The sequence below is a fragment of the Telopea speciosissima genome, chromosome 9, assembly GCF_018873765.1.
Source record: "Telopea speciosissima isolate NSW1024214 ecotype Mountain lineage chromosome 9, Tspe_v1, whole genome shotgun sequence".
Classification (NCBI taxonomy): Eukaryota; Viridiplantae; Streptophyta; class Magnoliopsida; order Proteales; family Proteaceae; genus Telopea; species Telopea speciosissima.
The window spans coordinates 62715292-62726818 of NC_057924.1; the positions used below are offsets into that span (position 1 = coordinate 62715292).

The 11527-nt window shown below is 38.6% G+C and overlaps 1 protein-coding gene across 2 annotated transcripts in view; it reads right to left on the reverse strand.

The window, feature by feature from the left end:
- The window catches only part of LOC122638570 (HEAT repeat-containing protein 6), a 44169-nt gene extending 37711 nt beyond the window's left edge, over nt 1-6458 (reverse strand). For both annotated transcript variants that reach the window (XR_006329480.1, XM_043831428.1), the window contains exons 1-11: nt 6201-6458; nt 6009-6101; nt 5732-5907; nt 4974-5247; nt 4834-4901; nt 4687-4756; nt 4248-4604; nt 3727-3806; nt 3536-3587; nt 1452-1605; nt 1224-1311 (exon numbers count right to left, since the gene is read on the reverse strand). Coding sequence is in view for 1 of the 2 variants with exons in the window: in XM_043831428.1 (XP_043687363.1) it covers nt 1224-1311; nt 1452-1605; nt 3536-3587; nt 3727-3806; nt 4248-4604; nt 4687-4756; nt 4834-4901; nt 4974-5247; nt 5732-5907; nt 6009-6101; nt 6201-6365 (1577 nt within the window). In the remaining variant the exon portion in view is untranslated. The remainder of the gene's footprint in view (nt 1-1223; nt 1312-1451; nt 1606-3535; nt 3588-3726; nt 3807-4247; nt 4605-4686; nt 4757-4833; nt 4902-4973; nt 5248-5731; nt 5908-6008; nt 6102-6200) is intronic.
- Nucleotides 6459-11527: the final 5069 nt, after the last annotated feature.

The following is an 11527-nucleotide window of genomic DNA, read 5'->3' on the forward strand; positions in this document are numbered from 1 at the left end:
ATGATATGGCAGGTTTTTGTTGGTTCGATGGAGCATCACATAAGGCAGCCCCAGTCCAGATGGAAGCATGAAGAAGACCAAAACAGATTTTTTATTTTTTTATTTTAGTGTTCATGTGAACAGTACCACGATTTACTGTTCACGTGAATAGTGTTGTATGGTATATGGACAGCTGGCTTGGAAGATTAGATGCTGCCAATATCAAATCCCTAGTTTCTATTTTGGCATAGATCTAATTTCTATTTCGTTAGTTATTTGTTTGTTTCTAAGTTAGAGTTTTTACTTTAGTTACCTTCTAATTTTGTTACTTAGCAAAGTTCAATTACTTGTAACTCAAGTCACAGCTCTTCTAGAGACTTTCTATTTTTATTGTATCTATTTTGGGCTCACCGTTGAGTCTATATAATGTAATGCCCTTAGAGGCCTCCACACAATGAATGAAGTTATGTTGCTGTTTTGCAATGCATTGTCCTGAGAGAGGCTGAGAAGGGTGAGATACCCAGGCTGAGACAGCCAAGATCATTGTTTCAACAGCTGAGAGACTGAGATAGCCATCTATCCCCAACCCCCTCCTCCTATCCTTCTATTCCTTCTTCTTCCCCTTCTCTATTTTTCTGTTTTGTTCTTACTTTCTATTAGATTGTGCTGTCAGTTAATCTTCATCTGAGAAACAATCGAAGCTTCATTGTTGCTGCTAGTTAGAAGATTTATAAACAGGAAAATACTGATTTGTTCAACATTCAACTAGACATCATTGTTGCTGGAACCTAATGTTGGCCTATCATCGATCCTACTGTTGAATGGTTCTTAGTTGAACTTCTTCTACATTAGCCTGTTCTTCCTTTTCTCTGCTAGGTTATTATCGGTAATGGAAGGGCTATTCTACTGTCAAGACTTCTCTGAACAGCACTGAAGAGTTTTTTTGTGCTACTGATTAACAGGTCAGTTTATTAAACCTATATTCTATTAGCAGAACTTGTGGATACCGATCTGATATTCTGCATCAATCTGAGATCTGTTTCCACCTATCCTTGGGCTTGTGAGAAGATTGGAATCCGATATTCTTTAACAGAGAACATTTAGATCTCATCCTGCATCAGTAGACACTAGGTGTGATAAAAAATAAAAAAAAAAGGGGGGGGAGAGAATGTAAGAATGAATCAAATTCAGCAAAAACTGGAAATAGTAAAAAAAGGCAGTCACTTTCAAAGAAGGAACCATACGGAGTAGCTGAAATTAGAAGCTTCAGAATTTTGAAACTAGAAGCTAGCAACCCACTATGAGTTTCATGTTGAATCAAGTAAAGTATACCTGCAACATGAATGAATAATAAAGACTGAGATAACTTGACCACATCATCAATGATTGAAAATTTTAAGATTTCACTACTAAAAAGTGGGTATTACTTTGCACTCGGAGAATAACACTAATATAAAATGTCTGCCATATACCAGTATGAAGTTGCATTAATATTTGACCAAGAGAGCTTGAAAATGCGGTAAATGATCCCCGTTTACTGGACTCTTTATATTCTGCTGCCTGTAGAAAATTAGATGAAGGCCCATCCAACATGGCAGCTAAAGTTGAAGCAGATGCAAGCCGTGCCTAACACCAGAAAGGTAGGATCTGTTAAGAAAAGAAGTACCAGAAAGACTAACATCATTAATATTGTTAAAGAAGTAAAAGTAAGAAATATTGTCAGATCCATCTCAGAAATAATAATTTTGCCACCATCTACCTCATTACAAAGATGTGTACCTCTCACCACCTAAAGATTGTGAAATGACTTAACACTTCCTTATGTTTTTGTGATTAATAGATCAAATGTCCAACATCCTCTTAGCCTCCACTATTTTATGTTCAAACTAGCTCATGACATAAGGTAACTTTTCCACCAAACCTGTACGGTTGTACTACGAATCCTGTCCATACAGGCATATACCTGCCACTTCTCAGTCACATGGAAAGATGATTTGTTAGGCTGGCCATTAGATAGATTTCACACTCCCTTGATAAACCACCTGTCAAATTTGGTGTCTATCTCAACCATGTGGCCCACCATGTATGGGCCTTCGCCCTTGATTTTTCAACATTACCTGTTAAGTTCATGTTCAACTCAATTCCTAGACCCTATAAACTTCTTCCAAACCTCTATAAAAGCAGACAAGTGTATAAAATTGGTACGGAATTTTGACCATTGAAAGATAATGATGTGGATAACTTGTCCACTAAATTTGAGGCCCAAGTGCCCAACATGAACTGCCACATGGCAGTTGTTTATGAGCATGATGGAATGGGTGTGCTCCAAGAATGGGTGTACTGGAACTCATGACCCAAAATCAAAAGGGGCTTATAATTCATGAATGTTAGCGAACATATAAAATAAATCAATACAGCCTGTCTTCTACTTCTCAAGATAAACCACACTTTGAGTCTCCGATGGTAAGGTGAGAAACCAAATGAAGCATCATAGGACATCTTGGAATGATATTTTGTCACATTACATGAAAGTTAAATGAAGTATTACAGAACATCTGAGAGTTCTCGCAGCAACATCTGTCTACGATACTTCTTTCAGTCAGAAGATGGCCAGTCCAACTTCCAGTCCTCAATTTTCATCTTCTCTGTTGCAGGAAACAATCCCCATTTCGGGAAATCCTTCAGATCATACACAACCAAGCCCTTCATCAACATCCAATGAAACCCAAATATTTCCATGAAAGAAGAACTATTTCAAACCCATTCTTGATTTACTCATTTACAGGCCAAAGTGGGATTGTAGGACAAAGAAAAAGGACCCAGAAAGAAGTCTGTGCAAAGAATTGTACCACAGAAAAACATGCAGGGAGTGGTTAGGAGTGGAAGTAGGGTTGGTGTAGGTGAAACCAAATCTAAGTGTTCTCTCTCCTAATAATCTTCTCCCTAGCTCAACTCTGGCCCAAATGTTGACCAGAACGAGTTGATATCATCCACTTCCGTCAAATTCTGAAACCCCAGGAAGAACATTTGGACCAGGTTTAGAGAAGAAGAAGAATAAGATCCCAAAATACACTGACATGACTCGTAGGTTCCATTGCTCTCATCCAGGGTGCAATGGTGACAGAGGAGGGAAGAATCTAACAAGAAGACTGAACTTTCCATTTTCCAAGCACGCTTCTTATCCTCCAAATTTGCTCATCAATCCCTTGCCTCGCATTTAGGAGGGGGAAAATGGACTTTTGGGAAGGGCGGTATATGTCATGTGGAATGGACATACATTATCACCAACAAAAATTGTTTAAAGATTAAACTATGTTGGAGGGGGTAATATTGTGCAGTGGACGGACAAAAAATATCATAACTTTACGAGCATCAATCTTCCCCAAAATAAGAACCATAGGTGACAGTTGCAAAACTTTTTGGCAGTGAGAAATCAACGGGTTCATAAAGAGGCAGCATAATTGTAGTTCTCTTTGCAAGAAAAAACAGGATGCTGCAAGGCACAGGAAGGGGGGAATAAAAAAAAATAAGAAGACCAAACAAAAGACAGAAATACCTTTAAAACTGGATCAAAAAGCAAGCATGTCATTAGAGTTGCCTCATACTTCCTGCAGAATGAACAAGTAACATTGAAGAAACAAGAGATCATTGGCACAAGGGGACAAAAATTTAGGCCAAATAAAGAAAGGAGAACAATTAAGTAGAAGAAAAGGAAGAAAATCACCAGCAACAAACAGCATATTTTACCTTGGTTGTAGCACATCACTGGTTGGCAAAAGCACTATCCAATAAGTAGTGAACAATTTTGGATCGGCTTGACAAAGATCCTTCCAATTAAATGCAGAAGATAAATTAAATCAGTTTCAAGTTTCAAAATTGACACATCCCCCTCCAAAAACAAAATCAATTTCAATATCGCATCTGCTATTAAATAAGAGCAATCCCATAAAATTATTGAGAAGAAAAGTGCTAGTTTTGTAAATATTTGCCATCATTAAGATTTAAAATTTTACCATTGTGGACATATTACAGAAATTAAACTGCAAAGGCCAAATTAACAAACATAAAAGTCCAGTGGCAAGCCTATGCCAGAGTCCATAGGGATGTATTGTAAGGTGGAATATCTACAAGTAAATTTCAGCTTGCAGATAAATATAATCATAAGCTAAACCTTTATCCCATAAACAGGCATCAGCGGCATACATGTACGAGTGTAAGAAACCCCAACCATCCCAACCCCCCCCCCCCCCAAAAAAATTTAACCCTACCTGTACACAAAGCATTGCAGCTATTCTAGCCTTAGAGCTGCGAAAGTAGTCCACTTCTTTTAAAGATCCATCGGTATCACTATGCTCTGAATCTGAGGACGTAAAATCAACTCCAGAAGATTCCTGATCTGATGAACTTTGAAAATCCCACACTCTCCGTGGCTGCATTTTAATGATTTCCCTTTTCCGCAGGTGGGGGGGCCTATATGGACCATGTTCTATTTTTGCAGATCCTGAAAATTTTGGCTTCAGTGTCTGAGAACCCAACTCCTTTTTCCTATCTGGACAAACTGACAGGGATCTATTGGAGAGGCCATATAGGAAGAACACCCGCAATGCAGCTACAATACTTGCCACCTGCAATATTGTGAACTCAAAAGTTCAGACAACTGCGGACACATTAAGGAACTTGATAAAAAAAAATAAGTTATGAACTTACATGCTCTGAGAAAGAACCTTTTGGATCAGAAAGAACTAAATGCAAACAATGCAAAACAGAGGTATAAAACCTGCCAAAGGGAAGTAAAACAGAATCACAGAAGGTCCTGGTCGTCATTTATTGTCTGGCCTATGTAAAGAACAGTACCTGTTCATGGCATGGTCTTCCACAGGTAAACCCTTAGATGCTAAGGCATCCATCACTTTTCTCAGAATCTAGTTGACAACAGATACTTGCGTCATTTCCCTTAATTAAATATCATTAAAGAAACAGAATGGTACACACACCTCAATTGTTGATTGCCACATCTCAACTGGAACAAAAGATCCAACCCTTGAGAATGCTTCACCAATCATAGTCAAGGCAACTGTCTGAGTTTCCCACAAATTGCTGTATTTGAAGATTATTGTTCCAGTATCAGCAGAAAACTGCTTATTGACACTCGAATAAGATGACCTAACCAACTCATCATGAGAGCATGTAACAATATGGAGGAGGAGTTTGACTAAGACTGCAGTATCAGATGGTAAACAGTTTCTTCCGTATCCATTGGAAAAATGTCTGTAGAGAGTTTCAGGAAAGATGTTTAGAAGAAATGATAGACATCAGCAAAACTAGAGACAGTCTGTTTATAACCACCAATGATAGACAGGTCAACTAGAGTAGAAATTGATGAATACATATCAAACTAAACAAATAGAAGGACTTTAGCAAATCATTTTTACAAGGAAGATCTTATAATCAGTATGGTATGCTAATCCAGTGCCAGCAAACAGGCCAGGTAGATTGTATAGCAACTATCTTGCATGAATTTGGATAGAAAAAGATTTGAAGTCCATACAGCACAAATTTTCTTCTTTTTTTTAATTTATAAATAACTATCTAGAATTGATTATCCAAAGTTACCATTTACTTTTAGAAAGATAACCACAAGTCATAACAAGTATGTAGTAGTCCTACAACAAAGGAGACTGCCCCATTAAGAAAAGAACCATAATTCACACATAGCATTGACACAATCGATAAATCAATGTCAAAAGGTGACCTTAGTATCTCTAAAATCTCCATTATGGGTTTAAGACTAGCCGAATTCCCTGTAAAGGCCTTCCTTTTATCAGCTTTGCCAAGGTAGAACTCCACAACCTTTCCAAGAAAGGTCATCATAGTAGCCCAAGAAGACGAATTCATTTCCAGAGAAACATGCCGACTCACTTCATGGATCTGTACCAACATGTATCTCAGTTATACACTTATAAACACCCATTATGGACTCGACCATACAGTAAACAATCATAAGAACCGAAGCATGAACAAGCTAATACCAAGTGGGATATGTGAACAAAAGTTGTGCCAGCATCTTCACCCTCTGAACTAGTCCCGACCAATTCCACCAGAAACATCACATCCGACATAACCTAAGACATTAAGCATCGCAATTTAACTAATACATCCCATAAATGAATTGACAGAAATGGAGAAATCCAAGTGTAATGGATAAAACTTAGGTTTTTTACCTCGTGAGGAGGGAGGTCAGGAGAGGCAGAGATAAGAGTCCCGGATTGAGAGAAGATGAGGTGTTGAAGGAGGGAAGAGAGGGAAGTCCGAGGGGGAGAAGTTAGGGTTTCGTCTCTCAAGGTGAGGAAGGCTGTCCTCCATGATCGAACAGAAGATGAAGCCATAGATACTTTGGTCTCAGAGGTGAGAGAGATCAGAAAGAGGAGGAACACAAGCAACGGCCATTACCGGTCGATGCACGGTGGCGGCAGATTTGATGTCACATGTAGACAGGAGTACAGGACTAGTTCTAGTGGGATCAGGGAGGATCAACTGCCGCATTGCTGATGGTAAAGTTCAAATTGGTTATAGGGTAAATCCGGATTCCGGGTGTTTGGAATTGATTGAAGTTTTGAAATTTGAAACTTAATGTTTGGGGTGCTTGCCACCGTATTCCGCTCTCTTCCAGATGTGGCGGAAGCTGGAGGATCCAGCGCAGGGGGTGTTTGGTCATTTAAGGGGACCTGGAAATGACCCAAACACCCCTTGTTTTTGTTGGGTTGGATCCTCCAACTCAAATAAAAAAGGGGGGTTTTGGTCATTTCACAGGTGGGACCCACTCCCAAGTGGGTCCCTTTGAAATGAACTTCCCCCTGTTTTTGCTGGGCTAGACCCTCCAGCTTCCGCCACGATTGAAGGAGAGCCAGATCCCGTCCAAATCACCTATTAACGGAATCGGATCAGGGTGAAACCGAATCTCATGATTCGAATTGGAATTGGTGTCACCCGATTTGATCCGGAATCCAAATCCAAATCTTGGTGATTCTCAAAACTCTATGTTAGTTTGGGCGGATTTTTTTCCTCTAAGGTTCCCTCACCCATACTGTTGTGAGGTTCTCTTTAGGGATGTTCGACACGTGTCAGAGAGAAATCCAACGGCACAATGGTGATTCCCAAACAACGAGTGACTCTCTTCTCTCTCCCCTCTCTCCACTCTTTCCTCAAAACCACTCTCTTCTCTCTCCTCTCTCCACGTTTGCTGCAACTCTCACGTCTCTCTCCTCTCGTCCCTCTCCTCTCTCTCGTCCCTCTCCTCTCTCTCTGCTCTTCCTGTTCATTTTTCAAGATTACCTCATTTTTGGTTCTGTTTCGACTTTCAACTTCAGTCAATCGGTAATTTATCTTTGTGCTCTTTTTCTATGTATTTTTTTGTTCGTTTCTTTATACTCTCTTTTTGGTTAGTGTTCATGCATGTCTAATCTACCTTCTGAAATGGGTAGAAGTGTAGAACAGTTTCAGAAATTTTCTTCTGCTCTGCTTTTCTGTTTCTTTGTTGAGGAGAGTGGAGAGAGGAGAGAGACGTGAGAGTTGCAGCAAACGTGGAGAGAGGAGAGAGAAGAGATTGGTTTTGAGGATAGAGTGGAGAGAGAAGAGACTGGTTTTGAGGAAAGAGTGGAGAGAGGAGAGAGAGAGAGTCACTCGTTGTTTGGGAATCACCATCGTGCCGTTGGATTTCTCTCTGACACGTGTCGAACATCCCTAAAGAGAACCTCACAACCGTATCGATGAGGGAACCTTAGAGGACAAAAATCCGACGGAATTGAGGGTAAAGATGGAGGTGGAATAAAGGGGTAATCATGGGTGAAAAATGTCAACAATATTTCAAATAGAAAATTGTTCACAGATGATTTTGATGAAAGTAAGGGTTTCAAAACTCTTTATTAGGGCTCTTCGTTGTTGATCTCTTGTGTCAAAGGCAGGCACTTGCATTCTATAATCAAAAAATCAATAGAATTCAAAACAAGTAAGTAAATTGAAAGCTATCTTTGTTGTCTCAAGCAAGGCATTTTATCGTAATTAAATAAGTCCTTAGTCTGGTTCCAATCTACCTGATGTCTTGCTTTTTTGTTCCCTAAAACCATCTGCTCTAAATTAGATGCTATCATAGTCAATTTTGATTATGAGAGTCTCAGGAGAGCAGAAAAACCTCTCTAATTTATTAATTTGATAGTTGTAAACCTAAAAAGGAAGGGGGATTAGGTTTTAGATTAAATATTGTATACAATCAAGCTTTATTACTCTGTTTTGGATGGCGATTGCTTAATAGGAAAGAGGGTAAAGGAAAGCTCGATTGGGGTTCAGCGAACCAGCTTCCTCCAAAAAAGGGCATACCAGACGAATAGGAACCATGGAAATTCAGAAAACCAGGTAAAGCAAAGTAAAAAGAAAAGAGAGTAAACCAGTCCAGAAGAGGAGAGAAGAAAGTCGATGAGATTGAAGATTGAGAAGTAGACAGAGCCAAAATCGGCATAGCAACAAAATGAGGGAACATCTCCACAAAAAACACCAAACATCAAAGTATAATTATCCCAATATCCGAACCAAGCAGCAAAACGATGAAACATTTCCACAAATTTCACCAAATTACCGCCTTTACCACCAGACACAGGGGTACAACCAGAGGGAGAAAACATCCAGCAGAGGTTTAGAAAAAAGAGGAGTGACAACAACAACAATAAAAAAGGCCTAGAGAATAAAAAAGATGCCCTAAATGGTCCAACAAGGATAAGCAAAGGGTTGTGTCAAGAGCAAATACGAGTAAGAAGAAAGAAACGAAGACTTGATTCGACGCAGAACCAAGACTACGAATGTCCAACAAAAATAAGACAAACAGTGTCAAAATAAAATAAAAAAATTTCCTTCGTCTTTGTCAAAACAAGTAAATTGGAAGCTATCTTTGTTGTCTCAAGCAAGGTATTTTATCATAATTAAATAATCCTTAGTCCGGTTACAATTTACCTAGGGCCTGCATGATAACACTTTTGTTTCTGTGACATGATTTTATTTCAGAAGTGACTTTTTTGTATTTCTATTACTGGGCCATATTTCTGGGCAAAAATACATGTTTGATAATGCCTAATAATTTATATTTCTTGGCTAGAAAAGAAACAGAACCGTGTTTGTTATGCACAATCATTTATGTTTCTAGAACTTATGTAAAATTTAAAAAATACCAAAAAAATTCGTGGCGGTGTTAGTGGATGTGGTAGCAGTGGCGATACTGGTGAAGGTGGTGGTGGAGGTGGTGGTGGTAGTGGTGGCGGTGGAGGAGGTGGTGGCGGCGGCAACGGTGGAGGTAGTGGCAGTGGTGTCGATGGCGGTGGTGGTGGTACAGGTGGCGATGCCGGTGTTGGAGGTGGTGGTAGTGGTGATTGAAATTGCATTGAAGGTGGTGTTTTATTTTGAACATGAAATTACTGCTTTGCCCATCAAATTAATCATGTGCTCATTAAAGAGCAACTCCCCCCTTATTTCTTCTTTTTATTTTTTGGACAGAGAAGCATCAAATTGGAGTTTCTTTTTTTCCATTTCTCAGTAACTTTTTTGTCCCGGTTCATTTCCAAGAACAAAAAAACAGAGAAACAGAAAAACAAAAGTGTTATCATGCAAGCCCTTGATGTCTTACTTTTTGGTTCCCAAAAACCATATGCTCCAAATTAGATGCTATCAGTCATTTGGACTATGGGAGTCTCAGGAGTGCAAAAAAATCTCTCTAATTTCTTCATTTGATATTTGTAAACCAAAAAAGGAAGGGGGATTAGGTTTTAGATTAAATATTGTATATAATCAAGCCTTATTACTCCGTTTTGGATGACGATTGTTTCCATGCTTCTTTTATGGTGTCGAAATCTTAAAACTAAGTACTTTCCTAATTCCAACCCTCTCACTTTGAATACTAAGCTCAAGAAGGGCTCTTGGGTGTAGAATATTATTTCTCATATTATTCCAAAACTAAAAGAATCGGTTTGTTGGAAGATGGGTTCTAGAACTTCCATTGACATCTGAAATGACCCTTGGATTCCTCGATTGGCTACAATATATATTGGTAGCAATATGCGTCTTATTCCTTCATTGGAGAGGGTGGCAACTTGATTGTGGGAAGGAACAAGAATATTTCTTTAATTAACTCCATTTTCTCTCAAATTGTTAAGATTTCTTTAGCCTTGACTTCTCATGATGATTTTCTATTTTGTTCATTTACCAAGAATGGAGTCTTGAGTCTTAACTATTAAGACTCGCTTGTCTTCTCTCCATGCAACCTTGGAATAATTCTAGAGAGCATCTAGTGGTGCCCTCTCTGAGAGGTCCTTCAAGTATTTGATCATCCTATGGAAGTCCAAAATGCATTCAAAATTTAAATTATTTATATGAAATTTATTTAAGGATGGCCTATCTACTAAAAATAAGCTGTCACTTTCCTAATGTTGATGCTAAATGTGTTTTTCCCCTTAAAAAAAGATTGGCACCTTTTTTTTGTTGTCTTTTTTTCCAAGAGAATCTAGGCAACAGGATTACTGGGTATAAGAACTGAATTCCTCCAAGCAACATCTCTCCAAAATTTGTTTGAAAACTTGATCTCTTCATCAATTCTGCCAAAGAAAGATCGTATGTTATTTTTTTCTACTGTTCCCATGACATGCTACTTCTTATGGACTATTAGGAACCACTATTTAAAGATCTAAATGTTGTCCTAATCCTTATTGGATTATGAATAATGTTAATAGATGGATTGCTCACTTGAATTTGCTTTAAACATACGTTGACCTCCTTATTCCCATTTTTCAACCCTTAAGCATTATTGAATACCATGAGCTACCTGCTTGACCTTGGTGCTTACATAGTAATATGTGATGGAAACTTTATTGAAGAAACATATGAAACATGATGGGCTTCGATTATTGTTTGTGAGAAAACTTGTGTAAATATTATTACGGACTTTGGTTGAGCAGGGAGCGCTCAAGAAGCTGAAGCTAAGGGAACGCTCCTACGGCTTCAAAAAGCAAGAGAATTGGGGGCCACAAATGTTGTTCTTTGGATTGATTGCGAGGCTTTGATTGAATGGATGGGCGAATGTATAGGAGCTTGGTCATGGAAGCTTTTTACTATTCTCTTGGACAGTAAATTTGGACTTAAGCTATTTTCTAAGGTGTCTGTGATTAAACAGAGTAGGTATAGGATAAGTGTAGCTCATAATATGGCTAAATGTGCGAGAGTAGAGCATCTTAATACTTGCGTTTTAGACAATCTTTTATCCCTTTTATTTTGTTCATAGATTTTCTTCTCCATAAAAAACCTTCTTAGAAACGCATAAACAGTTTTGTCTTCGTGAATGATGTAGCCATTCAATCCATTGAATGTATTAGTTGCTAATAAGCAAGCTGAAGGATCCCTTTTCATACAATCAGTTATTTCGATCAATTTCTTCCTTCATCATCAGTTGGACATGGTTGCTCTATTGGTGAGGGAGAAAGCAACCGAAGTATCAGATAAGACACAAGAAAGACTC